Source organism: Cebidichthys violaceus, unplaced genomic scaffold, assembly GCF_023349555.1.
Source record: "Cebidichthys violaceus isolate CVI_PGR_0920_01 unplaced genomic scaffold, fCebVio1.0.p SCAF_12, whole genome shotgun sequence".
NCBI classification, from domain to species: domain Eukaryota; kingdom Metazoa; phylum Chordata; class Actinopteri; order Perciformes; family Stichaeidae; genus Cebidichthys; species Cebidichthys violaceus.
The window spans coordinates 6,938,975-6,966,334 of NW_027176285.1; the positions used below are offsets into that span (position 1 = coordinate 6,938,975).

General features: G+C 43.8%; 1 protein-coding gene and 1 long non-coding RNA gene across 2 annotated transcripts; one reads left to right on the top strand and one right to left on the bottom strand.

Moving 5' to 3' along the window:
• Positions 1-6,236: 6,236 nt before the first annotated feature.
• LOC137868639 (uncharacterized) lies at positions 6,237-8,605 on the bottom strand. Its single transcript, XR_011102235.1, has 3 exons — positions 8,545-8,605; positions 6,784-7,667; positions 6,237-6,662 (listed from the first exon to the last, which is right to left on the bottom strand). It is a non-coding gene; the product is annotated as an uncharacterized lncRNA (long non-coding RNA).
• A 10,044-nt stretch (positions 8,606-18,649) lies between these two features.
• On the top strand, positions 18,650-24,859 carry LOC137868640 (protein FAM240C). Its single transcript, XM_068705516.1, has 3 exons — positions 18,650-19,112; positions 19,225-19,349; positions 23,727-24,859. The coding sequence occupies exons 2-3, from the start codon at positions 19,228-19,230 to the stop codon at positions 23,848-23,850; spliced, it is 246 nt and encodes an 81-aa protein (XP_068561617.1). The 5' UTR covers positions 18,650-19,112; positions 19,225-19,227; the 3' UTR covers positions 23,851-24,859.
• Positions 24,860-27,360: the final 2,501 nt, after the last annotated feature.

Genomic DNA, 27,360 nt, shown 5'->3' on the forward strand with positions numbered 1-27,360 from the left:
TGGACCGCCTTTAGCTTTGATTACGGCACGCATTCGCTGTGGCATTGTTTCGATAAGCTTCTGCAATGTCACAAGATTTATTTCCATCCAGTGTTGCATTAATTTCTCACCAAGATGTTGTATTGATGATGGTAGAGTCTGACCGCTGTGCAAAGCCTTCTCCAGCACATCCCAAAGATTCTCAATGGGGTTAAGGTCTGGACTCTGTGGTGGCCAATCCATGTGTGAAAATGATGTCTCATGCTCCCTGAACCACTCTTTCACAATTTGAGCCCGATGAATCCTGGCATTGTCATCATGGAATATGCCCGTGCCATCAGGGAAGAAAAAATCCATTGATGGATGTGGCGGCGGGGTGTGTGTGGGCTCAGCTGCAGAGGGGACAGAGTGGGGGAGTGGTTCAGGGAACGGGGCCGGGAAGAGACTTAATTAGGCCCAGCTGAAACGCATCCTGATTTTGGCCTCACTGTGTTGCATTTAAACCCCACTAGTGACGGAGGCGCGAGAGGGCTCGGAGAGAGACACAGACTGGTTGTGGCACAAGCATGACGGTGGAACACACCAAACTCCCGCGGCGTGTGCTCGGAGGCAAGGCAGGAGAACACACGGCCAGGTCCAGTCTGTTAATATATAACAATAAAGAACGTTTGAGAACGCCTTTCCGAGTCTGACATCATTGTGCTCTCAAGACCCACCGGGGTAGCAAGATAGCGCTACACTGGCGCCCAACGTGGGGCGAGCACAGGGAGATGGACGCCGAAGTACCGGAGACGCCGACACAGCCGATTGTGGTGCTGGGCCAGATGCTGGGAGGGATCGCGGCCATGCAGCAGGACCTAGCCGAGATGAACCGGCAGTTACTGGGGGCGCTCCAGGCCCATGCGGAGCGGCAGACTTACGCCCTGGAGCAGATCGCGGTCCAGACAGTGCCAGGCCCGCCGGTGCCGGCCCCCTCCTCGTTGGCCGGAGTGGTCCTCCACAAAATGAGTGCCGCGGACGCCGTACAGTCATTTCTGGACGCGTTTGAAGCCACAGTGATGGCGTGCGGCTGGCCCGCGGTGGAGTGGGCGGTCCGGCTCCTGCCCCCGGCAACCAGGCACAGCTACACGGACGTGCGTAGAGCTGTCACCGACAGACCGGGCCTGTCTCCGGAGGACCACCGGCGGAGGTTTCGGGAGGCCAGACTGGGACCCGAGGACCGGCCCTTCGCGTTTGCTCAGCGGCTGAGGGACGCCGCAGCCAGGTGGCTGAAACCGGAGAGTCCAGGTGTGGCGCAGGAAGTTGTGGAGAAGGTGGTCCTGGAGCAGTTCGTGGGGGCCCTGCCTGCTCGTACGTCGGCGTGGGTCCGTTACCACCGCCCCACGACGCTGGGAACCGCCATCACCCTGGCAGAGGACCACCTAGCGCTCCATCCCAGCGGCGGCCCGGGGGACAGTGGACGCCCGCTGACTCCAGCCCGGCCGACGACGGCACCCCGGAGAAGGCTGCATCCACAGCTCCTGGCACGGCCCCCACGGTCGGCACCCTTCCTTCCCTTCTCCGATGCACCGACCTCTGCAACCACCGGCACTCTTCCCAACCCACAGGGGGTCCCTCAAGTGCCAGGGCAGGAGTGTTGGAGGTGTGGGCAGCCCGGTCACTTCCGGAGGGAGTGTCCACTGATGGAGGTGGGCCAGGTGGTTCGGGTTGCCGGCCCTCCAACACCCTCCCCCGGTCCAGAGGCGACGTACCGCGTTCCGGTAAGGATCCAGGGGGGTGTACATCAGGCCATGGTGGATACTGGCTGTACACAGTCTATGATTCACCAAAGCCTGATTCGGCCCGGGGCATTGGTGGAGGCATTGTCGGTGAAAATTAGGTGTGTGCATGGGGATGTTCACGAGTATCCCATAGTGTCAGTAGAGATTAGATACAGGGGAAAAAAACATAGTGTAAAGGTTGCGGTTAGCTCCTGCCTTACGCTACAGACGGGGAGGTGGAACCGGCGGAGCCTCCCGTGGAGACTCCACCGGCTCCCGAATTACACTCCATGGAAGATTTTCCACTTGAGCAGTCTCGGGATGATACTCTACGCCCAGCCTTTGACCAAGTGATGCGAATTGATGGTCAGTTGGTGCGCCCTGACGCAGCACAGTCATATCCGCACTTTTCATTGATTAGGGACAGGCTGTATAGAGTGAGTCGTGACACTCAGTTAGATCAGGAAAACACCCAGTTGTTGGTGCCGAAAAGCCGTCGGGAAATTATTTTCCAGGCGGCTCACTATAACCCGATGGCTGGCCACATGGGATATGAAAAAACACTGGACTGAATAATGACCCAATTTTATTGGCCAGGTATCCGGGGGGATGTGCGCCGTTGGTGCGCATCCTGCCCGGAGTGTCAATTGGTAAACCAGCCGGCCATTCCGAGGGCGCCGTTGCGTCCTCTACCATTAATGGAGGTCCCATTCGAGCGAATCGGCATGGACCTCATCGGGCCATTTCACCGGAGTGCACGGGGATATTGCTTTGTGTTAGTCGTAGTGGATTACGTAACACGATATCCCGAGGCAGTGCCATTGCGCAACATTTCTGCAAAAAGTGTCGCGCAGGCTCTGTTTCAGGTCATCTCCCGAGTCGGAATCCCGAAAGAGATTCTGACTGACCAGGGCACCTCGTTCATGTCACGCACACTGAGAGCACTTTACGGATTACTGGGCATTAAATCTATTCGGACCAGTGTGTACCACCCACAGACCGATGGTCTGGTGGAGCGTCTGAATAAGACTTTAAAATCCATGATCCGTAAATTTATAAACGAAGATGAACGTAATTGGGATAAATGGCTTGATCCTCTGTTGTTTGCAGTGCGGGAGGTTCCCCAGGCCTCCACGGGATTTTCTCCTTTCGAACTACTGTTTGGCAGGACACCAAGGGGGGTGCTCGACCTGATTAAGGAAAACTGGGCGGAAGGTCCGAGCACCGGGAAAAGTGAGATCCAATACGTCCTGGACCTGCGAGCAAAACTCCACACACTGGGTCGGATGTCACGTGAGAATTTGCTCCAGGCCCAGGAACGTCAACAACGGCTGTACAACAGAGGGGCCAAGTTGAGACAATTCACACCGGGAGAAAAGGTACTTGTATTGCTTCCTTCTTCCAGCTCTAAACTTCTCGCCAAGTGGCAAGGGCCCTTTGTGGTCACACGGCGAGTGGGGGATGTCGACTATGAGGTGGTGCGTTCTGACAGGGGTGGAGCTACACAGATCTACCACCTCAATCTCCTGAAAGCATGGAGAGAGGCGGGGTCTGTTTCTCTGGTGTCCGCAGTGGCTGAGAGAGAGGAGCTGGGGCCCGAGGTTTCAAAATTCACCAATCCCACCTCGCTCCTTTGTGAAGGCCCTCTCTCCGGGACCCAGAAAACAGACATCGGCCAGTTGCAGAAGCAGTTTGCTGACGTGTTCTCCCTCCGGCCAGGACACACAAACCTCATAGAGCACCAAATCGAGACTCCCCTGGGCGTGACGGTGCGGTCACGACCCTACAGGTTACCTGAACACAAAAGAAAAATGGTTCAGAGGGAATTGGCGGCCATGCTGGAGATGGGGGTAATAGAAGAGTCCCACAGTACCTGGTGTAGCCCCATTGTTCTTGTGGTCAAGAAGGATGGATCTATACGGTTCTGTGTGGACAATCGCAGGGTGAATGATGTGTCACGATTCGATGCGTACCCAATGCCCCGGGTCGACGAACTCCTGGACCGACTGGGCACTGCACGTTTCTTTACGACACTGGATTTGACCAAGGGCTACTGGCAGATTCCTCTGTCGCCAGAGTCCAAGGAAAAATCGGCCTTCTCCACTTCGTTTGGTTTGTACCAATTTACCACACTTCCCTTTGGGTTGTTCGGGGCCCCAGCCACATTCTAACGCCTCATGGACCGGGTGCTGCGTCCGCATGCTGCATATGCTGCCGCCTACCTGGATGATGTGATCATCCACAGCACCACCTGGGCGGAGCATGTGCAGCGGGTGGGCGCGGTGCTGGAGTCCCTGAGGCAGGAGGGGCTCACCGCCAACCCAGGGAAGTGTGCAGTTGGACGGAGGGAGGTACGGTATCTGGGGTACCACTTGGGCAGCGGGCAGGTGCGCCGTCAGGTGGACAAAACCGCGGCTATCGCAGCCTGCCTGCGGCCCAAGATTAAAAAAGAAGTGAGGGGGTTTTTGGGGCTGGCGGGTTATTACAGGCGGTTCATCCCGAACTTTGCAGAGCTCACCAGCCCCTTGACCGACCTGACCCGAAAAGGTGCCTCAGATCCGGTCCAGTGGTCGGAGCAGTGCCAGTTGGCGTTTGAGAGGGTGAAACAGGCTCTCTGTGGGGAACCACTCCTTCATACACCTAACTTCTCTCTTCCTTTTACTCTGCAGACTGACGCGTCGAACAGAGGGCTGGGGGCCGTTTTGTCCCAGCAGGTACGGGGGGTTGACCGCCCGGTGCTATATATCAGCCGGAAGCTGTCCGAGAGGGAGGCCAGGTACAGCACGGTGGAGAAGGAGTGCCTGGCCATCCGGTGGGCGGTCGACTCCCTGCGCTATTACCTCCTGGGGCGCTCATTTACCCTCTGTTCGGACCACGGCCCGCTCCAATGGCTCCACCGCATGAAAGATACGTCTGGCGGTGGGGGTATGTGGCGGCGGGGTGTGTGTGGGCTCAGCTGCAGAGGGGACAGAGTGGGGGAGTGGTTCAGGGAACGGGGCCGGGAAGAGACTTAATTAGGCCCAGCTGAAACGCATCTTGATTTTGGCCTCACTGTGTTGCATTTAAACCCCACTAGTGACGGAGGCGCGAGAGGGCTCGGAGAGAGACACAGACTGGTTGTGGCACAAGCAGGACGGTGGAACACACCAAACTCCCGCGGCGTGTGCTCGGAGGCAAGGAAGGAGAACACACGGCCAGGTCCAGTCTGTTAATATATAACAATAAAGAACGTTTGAGAACGCCTTTCCGAGTCTGACAACATCATTGCACTCTCAAGACCCACCGGGGTAGCAAGATAGCGCTACAATGGAATAACCTGGTCATTCAGTATATTCAGGTAGTCAGCTGACCTCATTCTTTGAGCACATACTGTTGCTGAACCTAGACCTGACCAACTGCAGCAACCCCAGATCATAGCACTGCCCACACAGGCTTGTACAGTAGGCACTAGGCATGATGGGTGCATCACTTCATCTGCCTCTCTTCTTACCCTGATGCGCCCATCACTCTGGAACAGGGTAAATCTGGACTCATCAAACCACATGACCTTCTTCCATTGCTCCAGAGTCCAATCTTTATGCTCCCTAGCAAATTGAAGCCTTTTTTTCCAGTTAGTCTCACTGATTAGTGGTTTTCTTAAGGCTACACAGCTGTTCAGTCCCAATCCCTTGAGTTCCCTTTGCATTGTGCGTGTGGAAATGCTCTTACTTTCACTATTAAACATAGCCCTGAGTTCTGCTGTTGTTTTTCTTCGATTTGATTTCACCAAACGTTTAAGTGATCGCCGATCACAATCAATCAGGATTTTTTTTCCGGACACATTTCTTCCTCGAAGACGATGGGTCCCCACTATCCTTCCAGTTTTTAATAATGCGTTGGACAGTTCTTAACCTAATTTTAGTAGTTTCTGCAATCTCCTTAGATGTTTTCTCTGCTTGATGCATGCCAATGATTTGACCCTTCTCAAACAGACAAACATCTTTTCCACGACCATGTCTTTCGACATGGTTGTTTAAGAAATGAGAAGCAACTCATTGCACCAGTTGGGGTTAAATAACTTGTTGCCAGCTGAAAGATAATCGCCCATGCAGTAATTATCCAATAGGAGGCTCGTACCCATTTGCTTAGTTAAATCCAGGTGGTGACTTTTTTTTTGGCCAGGCAGTGTATATTAAAATAATTTGCATACTGTATAAAAGTGTTCATGCCCGTTTGTTCCCAACATCTCCTAACACATTTAGGAAAGTCTGCATTTTTATGACAACAATTTAGTTCAGCACATCTTTTACCGTTTGTGATGATAAATGTAAAGGTGTATAAATATACATGAAATGAAAAGCTGTCCTTTGAGAACTCTGGAAAAGGAATGTTTGAAGAGACCTATGACATCATTGACCTAAAGCAAGACGTTTTTCCACAACTTAAAATTTATTTACAACAGTGACAAAAAATTATATATATAAAAAAAAAGATATTTTTTTCAACCAACTCCTCAAACAAATATAAAACTCTTGCAGTGTTGGCTTGAGCAGCCTGAAACCGCTCTTCCTCCTTCTGGGCTTCCTCTTTTAAAAAGTCCATCAGGTCCTCTCGAGTGGCCCGTCTTTTTCTGGGCGGGAAACAGATAGAGGCGGATGGCTCATCATCCTGCCCGGTGGTGGTACAGCTACTTGTGCCAGGCTGTGCAGAATCCTCTTCATCACATGCCTGGCCACAAGTAGCTGCCCGAGCTCCAGAGGATGATGAGCCACTACCACGTCAGCCACAGGCTCATGTTTTCCTCAATACATGAGTCCATCAGGACTGGGGGCACAATAGATGGCCGCCTCCCGATGGCCTCATGCATCAGGTAAAACCATGGCCAAGTAGCTGCGTGGCCTCCTCTCCATCTGTCCCCGTCCCAGTGGGTAGATTTTTTAGTTCCTGTAAAATATAAAAGGGGATTTATCAGTGTGATGTGGACACTAAAAGCACTGGGAAGGGATGCATTATGTCACAAGTGCTTTACATGGAAGTGAACTGAGCTCAATAATAAATATCTCACCTTATATTTTCATTTTAGGTTGCCCCACTTTTAGGCCACCTGTGTGGAGGCGAGTTTCCCTCCAGTCCAACAGTCTTTATGATCTCTCTGTAGAGTACAACAAAACATGTCAACTTATGGCATTCCTTGTATGATCCCAGACACATCATATTGATGTTTCATAGAAGGGCATCTCTTGTTAATTGGCTGACAGATACAAGATCCTATTCACCTGTGAAACTGTTATTCAAAGTCTATGTTATGAGCATTGTCTATTGTCACATATACACCATTTGATTCACATGCAAAGTGAAGGGCAGAGCCCAAGTGTGGTGACAATAAGCTACATACATATTACAGCACACACATAGTAGGTACGTGGACACTGGTGAAAGTGCGGCATTGCATTGCATATCGCATATTATTTCACTCGCTATACAGAACAACTAATATGCTACTGTTTTACCATGTGGATGATAATGGCTGTTGAAATGATCAGCTAAACATAAATGCAGCCATGTGTACGCCAGGAAATCTTTTACCATAATGAAATGGAGTGAACAAGCGTGTGTTTTTGTTTAAAAAACAAATTCTGATACACAACTTTTGCTGAGAAACACACTCAAGAAGGTGCCGTTATGACACAATTTAACGGGTTGTGGATAGAATAAACATAAGCACGTGTTGCATTACTGCAACGTTATATTTCAAAACCACATCAGATAACAGGCACTTATACTTCTGTTGCTTCTCCTCCATCTCGTTACAATTTTCCAGATGTCAAAAGGAGGCGGATCACGTCGGCTTTTTAAGCTCCACGACTTTCGGGAAGGCTGCTCTCATGGTTCCTCTCTCACGGCTCTCCGAGATCCCTCCTCACTCACCAGGTGATTCTTCAGCAGACCCTTGTTACAGGGAATTAACAGAATACACCCAAATGCTCAACACTCAAACAGGGAACTGGTGCAAATGAAGAATTTATAATCACAATTCTTAATGTGAAAGAAGGGCAGAGAGACTTTCGGTCAGGGGAATGCAGAGACTGAGCCGGAGGATTGAGCAGAACAATGCAGGGAATCGAGCAGGGATGCCAGGGAGAATGAAGCCAAAAAATGCCAGGAAAGAGTCTTTGAATCAAGTGAAACAGAAGTGGGATTGAGGCATGCACGAGAAACAAGAATTAGCAAACTGCACACTCCAAGAGATTCAAACCGCTGGCACGAGTCTGACCGAGTAGCTGATCTGACAGCGTGTTGAGTTGAAGCCCACACTGTAAAAACTGTGATTGCCGTTAATTAATATCTCTTAAATAAATAATAGTAATCTTTACATAATAAAAAAGACTATTTAACAGATACACCCGAGGGTCCCCCATTTGGACGCAGAGTACATCAAAACTTAGAGAGTTTTGTGTTAAAAGTAACTGGCAGAGAACCCACGAAGAACGAATATAGTGATGTTATAGTTCTGCAGAAACCTCAGCGTCCTGGGAACAACATGAACTAGGTCACTTCTACATGAGACAAACACATCTCCCATCAGCCAAGCAAACAAATAACAAAATATCATAAATCATACTCGATATGACTGGGACAGACCGGAGAAAAAGGCTGCTACACTCCGTTAGCAACGTGCTACCTACGAACATGCAGCATGAAAAAGCACGAGCGCCTGACGGAGATTACGGACATAGTTTCCATTTCTCTCCCCGGTAAACCATCGCAGAGATATTCAGCTTCGAACACAAAAAGTCACACAGCTTTCATCGAATATTGTACTTACTTTTGGTCGAATCTCAGCGAAAAAATGGAATATCTCCGTACTTCCAACGCATGTTTGTCCAGCTGCTGGTGCTCCGTGTGAATCCGTTCGATTCGTGTCTCTCCGACACTCCTCGGATTCTTGGGAGGGTTGGAAGCTCAGCAAATCAGATTTCAGAGCTGGACCTTTTTGAGCTTTATTGGCTAATAGTGCTGTCAATCATCTAGCTTTCAATTCCAGGCAATTCTATTGGCTCCTACGGTTCGAAGGATGTCTCAATGGTGAAAATCGGAGAAGGGGGGGCTGAGATACAGCCCTGAACAGAGAGTCGAAGCAGGATTTGACCTTAAACTAAATAACTAAAAAGGGCATAGAAAGAGCTTAAAACACTCAAAAAAGGTCCAATCTTCGGTCTATTGATTCAATGAACATCATGAGTGATACATAGAAGTGATATAGAGTGTTTTTGAATTTTAAAAATACTTTTTTATTCAAATCTTGGAGTATTTGATCAGTTTTCTAATTTGAAATGCTCTATATTTCATAAATGTTTCACTGTATCTATGTATAGCTGTGTATATAGAGCCTATATCAGTTGTTCTAAGAGCCCAGCATATTAAAAGTCTTGGATACCCATACTTTCCAAAAAACAATACCCTAAAAGTGCTGTTTTTCAAGATCGAGCTTTTGAGTTTTCCAAGTTCTGCTATGTTCCATCCTTATCTTATGTGAACCAGTAACATGTATTCTGATAGTTCCATGATTTTTCTCATCTCAAAAATATATAAAAAAAGTTTTTTTTTTTTTTTTTTTTTTTTTTTTTTTAATTATTTATTTTTATTTTTTTATACAATTAATTAGGTATTTCTTATCTTTATTCGAGCTGAGGCCTGCAAATAGGCCTCGTTTTTAAAAGGTTAAAGTTTGGAATTATATTGAGCTGAATTCAACAAATTTCAATGATGTATTAATTCGATTTTACTTAATTTTGTTTGAATAAAATCAGCTGTGAATCACTGAGTAGACTATAATTATATTTTATTAAGAAAGTCAACGATGCGGGAAATTTGATGAATTTTACTCATTGGTTGGTCTTTGTTTTTAATCAACTTACACTTCCGCCCAACGCATTTTGGCCACATGTTGCAGCGGCTGCTATTTCCTCAAAGGTAAGACCTGTTTTAATTATTGTTCGTTAACGAACAAATTATAACCAAGTTGTTGCAGCAGTTGAATTTGTTTTTGCCCTACTGAAAAGTTGATCAAACATGCAAACTTTACTGGGCTGTAACTTTATTTAAATCACTAAGCTAACGTTAGTGGGTTTTTGTTAAGTCAGTCTACAGTGTTTTTGAGCCTCATGGCAAGGACTGAAAAAGTGATCGGTTCAATGCCACAATTTCATATGACTTTACTCCATGATAATGTTATACCGTATATTTAATGCTTTTTAGATACCAGCTCATCTACTTTTACAAACTTTCATGGACTCTGACAGAGTTTCGTGGTTTCCACCCATCCCCCACCTTAATAAGCTAAGTGAGGTTAGCTAAGAAGCGGCAGATTTTGCAGATGCATTAAGGTAAATGTACACATGTAGGAACAAACATTCTTGCTCCCAAAGGTAAGAAATGAGGCATACGAGTTACATTAACATCCCTGCATTTCGTTTTCTCAAGTAACATTGACCTAACGTGCTGCTAAAAGCAGTAAGGTCAGACCATTCGGCTTTAACCTTTCTTTCTTTATTTTTAAATGTGACGTTATATTCTGCTAAAGTCTCTTATTGTGTTGTGTGCAACTTTGGCCGGTGTTGAGCTATCGTTAACCCAAGTTCACCGTCATAAGTAGTCACGCAGTCGCACATCTCCATTCACGGCACTAAGATGCCGCAGCCAGAGATTCAGATCACCATTTTGCAGTTTTCTCTACCGGAGTATGGTTTCAAACAGCGGTCGCAGCTCTGCTGACTGTTAATGTTACACTGAGCTGCCTTTGAGAATGTCTTTTGGCCGTACAGTCCGTAATACACAATGTTCTTGCTATTTCAGGATGCTGATGAAGACAGTGTGTCGCAGGACCTTGCTGTACAACGCATGAGAATCTACACCATCAAGACTACTACCTCAGAGGGTCCTGACGACGTCGGTATCGTGGTAGAGGCCATGACACTAATGTCTGCTTTGGATAACTTTGCAAGGACTTGCTGCATGCTTGTTGGCTTGGCATATGCACTTAACCTTGCCTATCCCAAGGAGCTCAGGTACACGTCTGAAGCGTTCCAGAAAGTCCTACTGGGGCTGGACTGTTACAAGTTACTAGCTTCAGAAAAGTGAATTGTTAAGTCACTGTTAAAACTGTCCTATGTGGTTACTTTCAACTCGTTGTGCAATGCTTGAGTTGATTCTTTTTTTAAGGATTCCAGTTAGAAGTATAGGTTTGTCTTCCTGGAGTTCAACAAAGTTTTAGTGCTGCAGGTGGTTGGTCAAGTGTTAACCATACTCATTTGAGTGGAGTGGCATGATGTTTGATGCACAGGCAGCTGTTCTTTTACCTTGTGATTCAACTGTGTACACCAGGGATGCAAATTTGATGTTTCATGGAGGAATTTGCATTTGTTCAAGTGAGTCCCATTTGAGCAAGAAATGAAGAAATAAGGCATTTGAAAAACATATTGGCCCTTAAATGTTAATCTGTGCATGTAATAAAGTAAATATTTAATCTGGAAGAAAAAAAAATTGCAGTTTTAAAACGTCGTAATATTAGACATTGAATTGCATTTGTTTCAGTTTTGTTTTTCTTATAGCCCTTTTCTCTACTTTGTTTTTTATTTTGATATTTTGCACACGAAAAATGTTTCAATGTTTCAAATGTTTGCACAAATAAATGTTTACCTGCTGTACTGTATATGCATGGTGATCTGTTTGCCTAAGTTAAGTTTACTGTGGCTTTGTCACTTTGTTGCCACCATTTTTCTACGTCTAATTTACTCAATACTATAGTATTGAGTGAATTAGACGTAGAAAAATGATGGCAACAAAGTGACAATCAATATTATTGAATAGATGTATAGTTAGAATAGCAGTGGGAATGTGTTGAATTAAGTAACAATGTGCTAAAATGTGAATTGATATAATTTATTTTATTTAGTGAATCCAACTCACTTTCACCCAAATATTCAGTAAATGTAAATCAATTTCACCCAAATATTCAGTAAATGTAAATAAATTTCACCCAAATATTCAGTAAATATAAATCACTTTCACCCAAATATTCTGTAAATATAAATCAATTTGTTATAATTATTTTGTTAAGATTTAATTAATGTATTCAATACTTTTTACTCAAAGTTGTAGTACTTAAAATCTAATCAATTACATTACGTGTCAATTTGTTGCCATCGTTTTTTTAAGTTTTTAGAGTGCAGTCTTAAAAGCAGAGTTGATTGCAGATGATTAGCAGCTTGCCACGACACCCGACACATCTGATCCCACTCCTGTAATCAAGCACAGACACACAGAGAGAGCATGTCATGACTTTATGAAGGCTGATGATGGAGCAATATGGAAAAGAGGAACAAATAGTAGACATGTGATCAGTAGCATTTAAAAGGCTATATTTAATATTGAAAAGTGGTCATATGACTGGGGGTTTAAGATGTCTGTTGCTAAGTCTTGCTACATACTATTTACCAGAAAGAGAAATATAAACAATACTCATCTTAAATTATATGGACAAAGTATGGAGAGGGTGACAAGAGTTTAAATATTTAGGCTTATGGTTTGATAAAAAATGTTTGTGGAGAACTCATATTAAGCATATTAAAACTAAATGTAAAAAGGTGCTCAATGTTATGAGAGCAGTTTCTGGACATCAATGGACATGAATGGGGAGCAGTCAAACTAATGGATATCTATAGGGCCATTATACGATCATGTATAGATTATGGATGTATGGTGTATGGAGCAACTGCCCAAGAGTACATTAGAAACATTAGATAGAATTCAGTTCAGAGCTCTAAGACTTAGCATGGGTGCAATTAAATCTACCCCAAACAACGCACTTCTGGTGGAAGCTGACGAACTGCCATTAAGCTTAAGACGATCAAAACTAGCTCTGGCATATTGGGTGAAGCTAAAGGTATCTGGAGAGGAACTTCCCGCAGCAAATGTGCTGTGTGAGTGCTGGGAATACACCCAAAGTAAAAGCAAAGGGTGTGGTTGGACTATCAGTACAATAGCCAAAGAATACGATTTAAATGGGTTAGAGTATGGTCCCAATGTAATGTGGGGAAATGTTCCTCCTTGGATATTACCAGTTCACAATGTAGATGTAACACTCGTAGAACAGAGGTAAAAATAGATGGAAAGAAACTTGTATGACATTGGACATCCAGTATACATCAACAATAATTATTATAGCTATCTGCAGATTTATACAGATGGATCTAAAGACAATGGGAATGGACACATAGGATCAGGGGCATTCATACCAGAATTTTGTGTGACCATATGCAAACAAATTAATGACATACTGTCTGTGTTTACAGCTGAAATTACTGCAATCATCTTGGGACTGCAATGGGTAGAAGAGGTCAGGCCTGAGAGAGTGGTCATCTGTTCAGATTCTGCTGCAGCTTTAAAACCTGTTAAGCCCGACGCCCCCAAATTTGGGTCCACTGTAGCATTTACCGTCGAAAAAAGTCCATTTATGCATGTATTTATGAATTTTTTTTTTTATTTTTCCCAAAGAAAATAAAAAAATCTGTTTAAAACAAACAATTTAAGACATTTTTACAAACTCCAAACACCATTCTACACAAATATTGTATGTAAATAAAAGATTTATCACAAAATCATGTATTTCTAGCCATAACTCGCTCTTCTCCGAGTTAGCATAACAAAGCTAACGGTTAGCATAGACAACCGAGATAGCAAAAAGCACGAGCATTCGACACAGATTCCAGAACTACCATCAGAATGTCTCTCTGGTAAACCCTCACAAGGCTGTGAGCAAACAAACACCAGAAACACAATGCGTAATATCCTTCAAAATCATCCAAAGCTCCTTACCTTTTCGTTGTTCTGCTGTAAATCTCCACTTAATTCCATCAACAATATTTCTACGTATTTCCGGTGCGTCTCTGAAATGTCCCCGTGCAGAAACAAGGGTCCGTCTAACAAAGGCACCGTGGGGGGATGGGTATGATTTCGGCGAAGTTTTGCGCATGTTTCAGGTGATGCGCCACGGTTTTACTCCCTACTGGCTAACGCTTCTGTCTATCAAAATCACGAGGGGTTTGTTAGATTCTGTGGACTCAGACGCTCCTAAGCAGGGTCCATTGACTGAAATCGACCAACCACAGGCTGAGCTAGGAGACATGGACTGGAAGCCAGACGAGAAAATCCCATGGATGACAGACATAAACAGGCTCAGAGAGGGTCCAGGCTCTCTAAATGATGCCAAACTGCTGCATATGATAGATTGAACACTATTAGTCATAAAATAAGTGAAATATATAATTATATACTATATAAAATTACAATGGAACAGCTGGAACCAAATGACATTTTGGTTGACCTCGGCTGAAATTTCTGCACTCAAACCTCTCTAGCTCTTGAATGCTTCACTTTATCAAAGAACAAATTGTGCAGAGAGACTCTCAACCCATTGGGCTATGATCTGGGAGAGGTTTGAGCTTACAACTACAACATTAAAAAAAAATATCTTATCAAAATTGGATTAATTTATAATCGGAGATAAAGAATTTCAATTTGTGCTGTGTTCCATCTTAATGTTCTCTTAACCAGTAACATATATACTGATATTTACAAATCTGAACAAATCTCACAAGTGTCAGTTTTCTAAAATATCAAAACTATTAAAATACACCTTATATTTAGACAAAAAACACTCTCTTTACTATGGGTATAAAATAATTGAGGAGAGGCCTACAAATAGGCTTAGGGCTTAATAGGTTTTAAACAGCCGACAGTCAAAACAAACAATAAGAGAGGATTTAGTGATGGAAATAAATGTTACATTTTGCAGGGTTCCTGCTCAGGTGTGGAGGGCAATGAGAGAGCAGATAGGATTGCAAAGAGAGCACTACAACTAAAAGAAGAGCAGATATTAAATATTCCTTTTGGAAAGGGGGAAGCTAAATCATTAATAAGAGGGAGCACGGGATTTATGACAGAAGAAGTGGGACAACGACAACAAAGGAAGACATTATAACATTCAGAAATCCATAAATGTGAAGACATGCAAAGGGAAGTATAGAAGAGAGGAGGTCATATTATCAAGGTTAAGATTCGGACATACAGGACTTAACTCAAGTCTATTTAATGGCAAAAATGGACTCAGATAAGTGCACTATCTGTAATGTTACTGAAGATGTGGAGCATGTTATCCTAAAATGTCGAAGATACAATTCAGACAGGAGCATGTTGAATCAAAACATTTGTCAGTTGCGACGGAGGTGGAGTTTGGAGGGAGTTCTTCCAGCGGACGAAGAATGGCGTGAGTGCTGCAGGGCACTGTTGCGATTTATTAAAGAAACGGGATTAGACCGTAAGATTTAGTTGTTAGCAGGTGTTGTTTAGGTTTATTTATATATATATATATATATATATATATATATATATATATATATATATATATATATATATATATATATATATATATTTTATGTATTATTATTAGTATTATCATTTAGAACAGTGATGAAACTTTTACCCTGAAACTGCACACTCTGATACAGTAGGTGGCGGTATGCACCTATTCAAGTTGGTTGAGACCTGCCAATCAAATTTAAAGAAGTAGAAGAAGAAGACTTTATTAGGGGCTGGAGAAGGCTGGAGCGAGTTGTGACTCACGGACGGAGAGTTTGGTGAAGTAGTATTGGCGGATTGTGCATAAACTGATCTGTGACTGGACTAAGGATGGCAGGGAATAGTGATGGAGAGGGTGGGAGTGAGGATATGGATTACAATAGCTGGACTGAAGTACGGAAAAAGAGACGAGTCAGGAATCGTAGTAGTGTATCTGGAAGTAGTATGGAAGGGAAAGAGGAAGGCAGGGTGATGAGGAGGAGGATTGTTGAGAATGAGGGGTTTAAATAATTTTGAGATTCAGGGAAGGAAATGATATCAGGAAAGTTAGTCCGGTGACACTGACTGGTTGAAGGAGAAAGTTGGCGACATTTTGATGGCGAAGGTGCTGGGTGACGGCGGCTTGTTGATCAAGTGTAAGGACGAGGAGCAGAGAGAGAAAGCAATGAAGCTGAAAAAAGTGTGCAACATGGTGGTTGAGAAAGCTAAGAAGCCAAGCGAATGGGCCCTTTGTGAGAGGCGTTATATGGTATCCCAGTGGAGGAAAAGGTGGAGAAGTTGACATGAAGTATAAGAGGTGGAAAAATGATAGGGATTACACGTCTGCAAGCAAGAAGAGGGGGAGAGATGGTTGATAGTTTGTCAGTGTTGCTGGATTTCCAAGAGAGGGTGTTGCCTGATAAAGTCACTGTGGGATGTATAAGTTGCACTGTAAGAGCTTATGTCCCACCGACTTTGAGGTGTTTCAAATGCCAAACATATGGACATATTGCAGCAGTATGGGAAATGTGAGGACGGGACAGAGCTCAAATGTGCAAATTGCGGAGGTGCACATAGTATGGCCTATGGTGGGTGTGAAGCGGGAAAGAAGGCAGTGGAAATGCAGCAGCTAAAAGGGAAAATGGATATATCATATGCAGAAGCAGCAAAGATGGTTCAGAGGGAAAAAAGAAAATACCTAGAATATGTAGTTGTTGAAGTGTGGTTAGGGGATGAAAGCTTGGTCGTGGTGAATTTCTACACTCCGTGTCAACGATTGCAATTAGAAGCATTGGAGGCAATAAAGGGACTAGACAGTATGGTGATTTTAATGCCCATATTACTCTCTGGGGAGGAGAAAAGACTGATAGGAATGGATTGATAATGGAGTATGTGATGGACTCCTTGGGACTTGTATGTTTAAATGATGGGAGTTTCACAAGAATTAATTGCAAGTCAGGTACTGAGTCAAGTTTAGACCTGACAATAGCATCACGGTCATTGGCAGGTATTTGTGTGTGGCAGGTATGGAAGCATTCTACTGTTGGAAGTGATCATTACCCCATTTTCTGTAGAGTAGGTAGTGGAAGCAGGGTGGGTTCAGAAGATACAGCAGAAAGGTGGGTATTTGGAAAGGCCAGATAAGTTTAGAGCAATTAGTGAATCAAGTTTTAAAGATATAGATAGAGAAAAGGATATAGAAATATTGAATGAAAATGTGAGAGATGCAATAATTGGAGCTGCCAATATGACAATTATTTGGAAAACCGGTACAAAGAGGCAGAAGTTAGTTCCATGGTAGAATGATGAGTTCAGTGAGGTAATAAAGAAACGGAGAAAGGCTTTTAAGGTATTAAAAAACACCCACAATTTAAAAAATGTAATAGAGTACAAAAGAATGCAAGCAGTAGTACAAAAAAACGATCAAAGAAACTAAAAGGAAGTGGCAGAGGGTCTGCTCACACGCTTTCACTTTGCGCACAAGAATATCCGTTTTCTCAGCAGTAAACCGCTCACTTGTCCAGTTTGCAGAATCAACCATTTAAATAGCAATGTGGCAGGTGCAAGCACACCTGGCTTTTAAATAGAATGGGAGATGACACTGATTGGTTTATTCATGTTATGGTCAAAACTTACCTATGATTAATTTAAAGGTGCTATATGCGAGATCGGGAGCATTTCTATTACCTCTCAATAGCTCTTAACATGCTGAGCCGGCAGCTCAACAGCGCAAACAATGGCGAACGGTGTTTACCTGTCCGGCCGACCCGACTATGGCAGCAAAGTAAGGAGATGGTCAGATTACAACAGTCACAGAGTGAGAGTTCATTCTCTGCTTAGGTAGACATTACTCCACTGTATATTTACATGTTTGCTGCTATATTAATGCTCTGAATATCAAATGTAGCTCCTTTTATTAACAGAATATATAGAACCCCTATGCTCCTTTTTTTCAGTCACTGGCCTTGTGAATGGCCTAAATCGTTTGTCATACAATAAACTTATATATAATATAAAGATAACATACTGTGGCCGAGGGGGGATGGACTCCGACATTGGACAGGGAGGAACGGGGCAGTAAAGCAGCCTCGCTGCAACAGAGAGCGTAAAGATGACTAAGCTGTAGTTAAGATCCTGGTGCCATTTGGTTAAGCCATGAGACATCTGTGTATTTATGTACAGTACTGTATGTGTGTGTGTGGGTGTAATAATACTACTGTGTGGACAGATGAATAGCGACAGAAAAATCAAAATGTCCTTACGCTCTGTAACCTGAAGAGATGTTCAGTTAGACAAAAAACATCCTCCTGGTGCTGATTTATTTGAAGGATAAAAACACTCAAAATATAAGTATTTTTAAAAACATGAATGGGTTATGTTGGGATGTTAGGTCCGTTATCTTTCCAGTAGCCATGATTTAGAGTTTTCTTTGAGAAAAATGTATTCAAAACATCATCAGTAAAGGTCAGGTATTTGTGTGTCTCTCTCTGGAGTTACCTATTTGAACGTACAACCATACAGGAGAAGAAGAACCGTGTTGCCCTCTCGCTGGGGGAGCAGTAAAGTAGTACTCTAGTGATTCAGTATGCCACTCCATGAATTTGAGATCATTGTTAAAAACATTCTCAAAAAAAAAAAGGTCAAAATATCTTGAGTTTAATTGGACTTTGTATGGGTCAAGCTCCAAAAACAGTAGCTCCTGCATGCCATTCAACAGATTCAACATCTCCAATTTTTAACACTGGCTTTCTGTTATAAATGTGGTCTCAAAGACCAAGATGGCATAACCCAGATGTCGACCCTATGACAACATCAGGGTCCTTTTGTCCCTTTAGAGATGAGTATTACTTCCACCTGGCAAGTAAACTAATCCTCACGAACATTAACTATTTCAGGACAAGTCCAAGACATCTCTTCAGGGAAAAGTCAGGGCGGAATATGAGGAGGGTCATGTGACAAACAATTCTCCTCCTCCCTTATTCTGATCTCGCCTAACAAACCAACACGTCACCGTCCCAAAGCTGACACACGGGAGCAAAACAAGAGATGGGAAAAAGAAGTAACACTTGTGTGTCAGAGTGAGACAAACACATAAGAGGACAGAAGAGAGAGGGAGCGAAAAAGTGGACGGACTGAGAAAATATAACGCTAAAAGAGAAGGAAACGAGTGAAAAGAAGACGACAAAGGAGACAATGTGGAACGAAGGAAGGGAGGAAGGACATGAGAAAAAAGGAAGAAAGATGACGGAGGAGAAGAAGTAAGGTTAGAGAAGGAGAAAAAAAATTGGGGGAGAGGAGGAGAGAAGATAACAAGGAAGGGAGGAGTTAAGAGAGGAGATAAAGGAGAAAATAAAAGAGAAAAGAGGACAGGAAACAAAGAGATGTAAAAAGAAACAAAAGGGGAGAAGACGAGAGGAATAACTGATAGATGAGCTAGAAGACTGAGACAGGACAAGAGCAAAGTCATAAGGAGAAAGGAGTGAAAAGGAAACAGCAGTAAGTATCCAAAGCGGATTTTGTGGATTCATTCTTCAAGAAAGCAAATTTCTTTTCCTGAAGAGGAGATTTGCGTCCGTTTGTGACCGCAGTTTGCTCCCTTCATTGCCAGGCGATGAACGCGGCTCGGATTCACGACAAGCAGAAGCTGATGTCGTTCTGGGAGAGGAAGATCGTTCAACACAGCGAGCAGATGGACGGGGAGGAGGACCGCAGGAGGAGCAGCGCCCTGGCACGGTCAGCGGCAGAGTTATCAACAGGAGGTCACGCTCCACCTCAAAATGTGTCATTTTTAAATGCTTTTGAATCTGTAGTCCTGGGAGGCAGGCTGCTTACAAATGGTTAGCTTTAAGTCTCATTACAATGCCAGATAAAGTTAGGTTGAAAATGTAGTTTTTTTTAGACATCCAGGAATTCGATTTACGCTTTGTCACGCCATGTTCTATGGGTGGATTGGAAAGCTGTGATTATCATGGGGGACTCGCCAAATTATTTAACTGTTCTCAATGAAGAAAGAGCGCTAGAGAAGAATCGCTGCAGCTAGCATTTTTATTCTTAGTATTCCATCTTTTTGCAGAAAGTCTCTAAACTTTTTAGAAAAGCTCTGCTGAAGCAGAAAGCTCTCACTGTAGAAAAATTAAAGAGAAACTTGTTTTGGACGCGTCCTTCTGTCCTGAGCTTTGTATATCAGAAAACCCCCATAAAAACATTTGTGGGAACACGGATACAGAATGTTGCTAGCGTCGCTTTCTCTGACGGATCGTCTTCTTCGCTCTAACGTCACAGCTGCCAGATTGAGCAGTGACTAACTCATCCATATAAAGTCTGAAGCAAGCATCCTCTGGCTGGTGCTCATGGTGCAAAAACAACGTCAATCGTTGGTGTAGTTGTGTGAGCGGCCTTAGTATTAACAATATTAGCGTTGGTGATCGTAAATGGTCAATGGTCTTGTACTTGTATAGCACCTTTCTAGTCTTCCGACCACTTAATGCGCTTTTCACGACATGTCATCATTCAGCCTTTCACACCCATTCATACACTGAGGCTACCATGCAAGGTGCCACCACATCAGGACTAAACTTAATTACATTCACACCCATTCATATGGCGACGGCACAAGCCTTAGGGTAGCAAATTTGGGGTTCAGTGTCTTGCCCAAGACACTGAACCTCTTGGACAAGAGGAGGATGGGATCAAACCGCCCATCCTTGATTAGCAGACGACCCGCTTCATCCCTGAGCCGCAGCAGTGATGTGTATATGCATGCGTGTATAGTAGGGGTGTAACAATACACATATTCGTATTGAACCGTTCGGTACGAGGCTCACGCATTACGAACCGAACAATACGTTTGAATAATAATAGTGCATTTGGGAAATGCAGAAGCTTAAATTGTGGGAAATATAATGTTCTCTCGGTGGAGCCACTGTGCTCAACATGGCAACCCACCCGACGTAACAGACAATGTGCTGTCTGACACTCCACCACGGAAGAAAAACATTCTACACGCTACGCTAAACTAGCTTAGCAGGAAAACCAACAGCAGCACACACGCTACAAACTATCTGTGCAGTGTTTAGGTAGCTGTTCCATACTGATTCAAACAGGGCTAAAAGTATATTTATAGCCGCGGATATGAGACCCTACTCTGGAGTGGAAAACCAGGCTGTACTAGCATGCTTAATGCTATTGACAATCAAATGTCCGAAGCAGACGGCCGGACGTCACAGACTACACAAAGCTTCAGATTCGCCCCCTTGAGAGTCTCAACAGCGAGGATTAGGCATTTCTGCTTTTTTGCTGTATTGAAAACGTACCGTGACGCACTGAACCGTATTGAACCGAACCGAGAATTTTGTTAACAGTTACACCTAGTGTATAGCCTAGTCGATTGCCTTGGCTTGCGTCTATGAAATCTTGTAGACGGTATTGCGTATCGAGTCTGTGTTGGACTGGAGCGCTAGGTAGCAGGGACCCCCCTGATCACCACAGGGTATTTGTGATTCTCACCGGTTCATCAAAGCAAAGTCCCTCTTTCAGACCATTTCAACCCAATGGTCTGTCAGAGCTCGTGAAGATGAAAACACTTCCGTCTTGATTAAACCATTATTGTTGTTACTAAACTGCTAAAGTGCGTAATTCTTCTGGCGTCTTCGGCAGTAATTACCACCACCCTCTGGATGGACTGAAAAATATGTAGCTGTAGTGTTATAATAATTAATATTGCCTTCGACAAAAAGTGTAATTTTAAGATTAGGAAAAGATGGCTTGAAGACACTACTTCTGACTGTTGATTGGGCAGAATCAGTCAGTCTCTGTACGCTCAACCATCCCCCTACTGGGTGTTTACTGTAAAGTTAAACAATATTATTCGGCAGCTTCGCCCCCACATGTCAAACAATGAGAGATCGATCTGACGATTTGGTAATGATGAACTTTTTCAAGCGGTACTAGCGGCTTGTGTTTCTCCATTTGCTCTGACAGCATCACACATATATATATATATATATATATATATATATATATATATATATATATATATATATATATTCCGTGTCATGTTGTTCCAGCTCTTCATCAAAGCCGTGTGATATTAACATGGAGGGAAATAATCAAACCCCCAGACCTCTGGGACCGAACCGTTTGATCAAATGGCAATATTCCACATTCACACCGTGCGTTGTTTTAGAAGACACTCTCTGTATCTTTGGAAACTTTTGGGATCTTGGATCAAATTCAAAAGAAAGTTCTGTGTGTATGAGTAAAGTCTGGACAAACTGCAACAGTTTATGAACATGAGTGAACCGGCGGCTGAACGGGGAAAAGAAAAGAGCATTAAAACACGCATGCTGTTACTGTCCCTAGCCTTTGTCCCCGTCTCTCTCCATCATAACTTGATTAGTTTGGAGAAATGCCTCGGTTGTGTTTGCAGCTCGTCTGTCTGTCATCACATAGTAGCCTGAGAATGTTGATTAGGAGGCCGCGCGGCTATACATCTGAATCCGGGAGATCAGTGTGAATATCTGAGGACGGACTGCAGATTAACCAACACACGGTGGAGCATGCTGACAGACGAACGCTTGCTAAAACAGACACAACAATATTAATCCTGTCACAGCAAACACGGACTCTCCCACACACACACACACACACACACACACACACACACACACACACACAGTTCCTATTTGTCTGTAACACAATTAGCCATGACTTTAGATCAAGTTTCACTGGACGTCTGCATGATTAATTTAAGCCCAGGTGTTATTGTGTCAGGGTAAATACTGGCCTCGGATGTGCTGACAGAACCCCCCACTCATCTTGGCCTCCAAAATCACTGAATTCAGCCTAGCAAAATATGACTTTAGTCTCCTTTAACGCAGGGTGATAATGAAAAAAAACAAACAAGAAATAAATAAATAGGCAGAAGCTGGTCAGAGTATGTTCTGTGTGAGTCTCAGTAAGCACTGATTTGGTGATTTGTGAGTTAAGACTTCCTGGTTAAAACCAGGCGGAAACCTCCGGTTCTGCTGGGTGAAGCCAATGCTGAAGTGTCTTAAAGCTGCATTCTTTCTAGTATCCATCAGGGGGCGACTCCTCTGGTTGTATAGAAGTCTATGAGAAAATTACTCTACTTCTCTTTTGATTTTTTACCTCAGCAAACATTGTAAACATGAGTTTATGGTCTCGATCGCCAGTTTCAAGACTTTAATACAGCATGATGTTCATTTTGTAAATTTAGAATTAAATAGACCATCAAGCTTGTGATTGACAGGTTGCTACCAGCTACCATACAGAGTCTCTACATCACCCCTCTACAGTCCAAATATGGTCACTTCCATTCACTGGTTGCACAATAGCAAGATGGCGATGACCAAAATCCAAGATGACAACTTTCACTATCTAACGTGGCGATGGCCAAAATGCCAAAGTCAAGGCTTCAAAACGGCAGTCCACAAAACAATGGATGATGTCACAAAATCTATGTTCACTTCTTAGTCAGTCTATTGTTAAAACAAAAAATGTATTATGTATTTGCTCTAACAGCAAACTGTTTTCAGCCAGGAACTAGTAATTACACAATTGCTCTACCAGGTTAAGGAGCTTGCTAGTTATTTAGAAATGTATTTAGAAAGATAGCTTGTTTGGTGGCTAATAGGATTGAAATGAATTGATTTTGTTGCTGTTTGAGTCTTTAGGCTGTTCATGTGAAAAAAATAACCCTCATTCATTTCAGTCAGACCACTGTGTTAGCACCATTGAGCGCCTGTATTTGTGTTTCAATTCTTCCACTTTACTGCAATTGCTAACCCTTACCGTCCTTTTGTCTGAGTATTATCACCGACATGCTTGGCAAGCCTTCTTTCCATTCCTACATTGCTTTGTAGCTACATAATTCTACTGTTTTCATGCTTGTGAAGTTATACAATTTGTCTCATAGTATTATAAGCCACTATGAAGTGTGTTTTGGTGCCTGGTAAACCTTCAAACTCATGGATCAAGCAGTGAGTTCCTGGATCATATTTCATAATCTCACTAGTACCTGAAGGAACACACCTGTACCCTTGTTGTTTTCATCTGCTCATTCTCCCCCCTCCCCCCCTCTCTCTCCAGGCTGAGGGAGCAGTGGTTAGTCATGTTGGATCAGAGGAATCAGCACCAGCAGAGTTTCTTCGAAGAGAGAATCAGACGTGCTCAGAAAGCTCAGCAGAGCCTCAGGAGGCTGGATTCCCCCTGAAAGCAGCAGATCAAGCGAGAAGATTACAGCAACTCCTCCCACCAATCAGCTTGTAGGGGAGGAGCAGCTTTCTGGTGGCATTGGTAGTATTGAAATTTGTAGTAATGAAGGAGAGAAACAATCATTTTAGTCACTACAAAATAAATAACTATTGCAAGTACAACTTGTCTAAATAACACCAGTTGAGTTGAGTTTGTTGTAAAACTATGACAAAATATCAAACGTGCAATAATGTTGATAAAGCCTAAAATGTAGTAAAAAAAATAAATGTCAGTATTCTCTCTTTGTCTCAGACCACACACTGCGGAGACGCACAGTTCGTCTCTGTCCTTCTTGTCTCAGTTTTGTATAATGAATCAAATTCGCGGTTTGCAGGTCGCGTTCGTGTTAACCTATATTTCAGCATGTTTGGAAGGCAGTTTTGGGTGCAAGACGGGTGGGTGAAAGACCAGCTTGTCAGGCGGCGGAGCATCGTTAAACACAGTTCCTTCAATCAGTAACAGAATAATACTCATCCAAAACCGTCTTGGTTAAGCTTTCCACTGTTCCCATCATTCCCTTGATTCATCCAGTTGGATTTGAAAATGTGACGTCTGAGCCGGCGACTAGAAGCTAAAAGTGGCGCTAACAGCGTGAACAACAGTAACAGAGCAGTTTTAACCTGGAGGGGGGGAAACCACAGACGGCGTTACCGGTAACCGCAGCATGGACACGTCACATTAGCACACACACACGGCTGACCAGCGCTAGTTTAGATGCACTGCACAAACAGTGGTCTTTATCACCCCTAGGTGGCACTGCTCAGGGATGTGAAGGTAGGGTGGGGACTCTACTAGTTGCATACAAGTTGAGCAACTTGATCTGTGTGCTCCATGGTGTTTTATTCTTTCTGTTTGTTTGATTTAATTTGCTCATTTTTTGTCTCGTTTCGTCTTGTTTTTTACTCCCTTATATTATTTTTCTTTTGTGGTTAAACATCTGAAATGAGGCATGATATCAACTCCACAGATGTCTGTATTACTGCATATGATTCAAAATAAAACATAAATAAATAAAAAAGGACAAATGAAGACATCAGACAAAGAAATATTCTTCGTAAAAAATAAATATTACATTCTTTATGCCTCCAGGTCCTTAAGGGTTTTTCTGCGGAGACTAATTCAAGTTAAGGAACATGACGGTCACATTGTTCAAGCATGGACTTGTGTCTGTCTTGTCTTGTCTGTCCAGCAGCTGTCCTTATTGAGCTTCTCATGGCCAGTCTGAAGTCTCTACCTTCTGCCGTGTCTCCTCATCAGTCTTTGTGTGTTTATAAAGACCTGTAGCTTTTTAAGTTGTTGGAGTTTGACACCCGGTTTAAGTTTTTGTTAAATTATAATGCAGTTCACATACACAGCCTGTCCATTAACAGGCCTGCTAGTAGCGCTTCAGTGCTATTCCGTGGCAGCACATTAAGGACAAAGTAGGGAGCCACAAGCTGGTTTTCCCTCTTCCTTTGCATTGCATACCCCGAGCGCCCCGAAGGCCCCTGCATGGGACCTACCCTTGGTACTGGACACTGTATGCTTACCTCCCTTTGAACCCCTGGCATGGGCAGAGCCAAGATGGCTGTTGGCCAAAATGTTTTTTCTCCTTGCCATCAGCTAAACGTGTAGGCGAGCTGCATGTCCTGTCGGTGAGTGAATCATGTCTGAGGTGGAACTCAGATTGGCTCGGGTGTCACTTTGTGGCCTAATACAGCCTTTCTCCCAAAGGTGCTGGCACGCGCAGTTTGAACCCCCCCCCCATTAGCAGAGGGGAGGTCAAGGCTGCTGTGCCCAGTGCAGGCCCTCAGAGCTAACGTGCAAATGGCGGTCGGAGCGGCTCTTTGTCAGTTATGGTGGGCCTAAGAAGGGCTGTACTCTTTCAAAACAGTGCCTGTCCCACTGGATAGTGGAGGCCATTGCCTATGCATACAGGGCGAGTGACCGTGCTCTGCCATCCGGAGTGAAGGGCCACTTTACCAGGAGTGTCTCCACATCATGGGCAGCCCTGAGAGGTGTGCCCATTTAGTTGCCACCCCTCACCACCCACGGGGAGGGTTCTTTGGCCGAGTTCCTCTGAGATATACGAGGTAGGTACTTGTGATTCCTCGCGACTCTGTTGATATAAGTCATCCAGTGTGAAGCACTGCCTCTGGCGGTCAGGAAGGATGAAATAGAGAAAAAACGGTTCTATGACTCCTGGATGACCGCCAGAGTTCTTGGAATCTCATGAACTCACGAAAAGATTCCGTAGGATGATCTCAGGATGACACCGGAACTTATAGCCAGCCTCAGTTGTCTGAGGTCACAGGTGACTTTGGTTGGTGAACTGAAGCTGCATCAAAAAGTATACTTAAAACTGTAATAACTGGGAATAAAAAAGTGGTGCCATGGTGGAATGACGAATGTAGCTTGGCTGTTAAAGAAAGAAACAGTTCTCTTAGAAACCTCAGAAATAACTTGAGATTTTGGTTTGGAGACACAGAGGCGCTGCAGCAATGATCTGTGATCTGCTCCTGATTCATGTTTGTGCGTCAATATTTATCAACCCAATAATACTTTTATTATGGCTGTATGTAAGGACTGCAATATAATTTACTCACGTCTGGAGGATTCCATTCATTGCCTGAAGTCTGAGCTCAAAAACAAGAACAAGCTTCTTGAGGATTTTATATTGAAAGACTTGGAGAAAGTTATTCATGCTTTTATCACCTCCAGACTGGACTACTGTAATTGTTTGTATGCCAACATCTTTTATCACGCCTTCAGTTGGTGCAGCACTTTGCAGCAAAACTTTTAACTGGTGCACGCAGGCGTGAACACATTTCACCAACTCCCTTCATTGGCTACCAGTTGAGTACAGAATTAATTTAAAAATGATAGTATTTGCTTTTAAGTGTCTAAATGGAGCCGCCCCAGTCTATCTGCCCGACCTGCTGCAGCCCTATACCCCACCTCGCTCACTAAGGTCTCTCGACCAACAGCTTCTAGTTGTTCCTAGAATGAAAATGACAACCGATTGGTCCTTCTCTGTTGCTGCCCCTAAGCTCTAAAACAACCTTCCCCTTCATATTAGGTTGTCATCTACCTTACCAATGTTTAAAAGCCATTTAAAAACCTATTTATTTTACCTTGCCTATCCGCTTTGATCTTAACTTGGCACTTTTGTGTGATTTGTGTCAGTTTGTCTTGATTTCAACGTTACTTACTTTTAGTAATCCAGTATTTTCGAATGTATGACAGCTTATCTATGTGCAGCACTTTGGGCAACCTTTGTTGTGTGTTATTAAAATGTGCTGTACAAATAAAATTACTTTAAGGTAATTTAAGGTGAATACTAGACTCTGTGAAGCCCTTGGCGTTAAAAGAAGCGTCTGCTCACCAAACCATCCTCAAACAAATCGATTGGTTGGTTGAGGAGCGTCATTGATCAGGTCTCTCAGCAAATTTGCCAGAAACAATCACCATAAATAGGATGAATACCTTC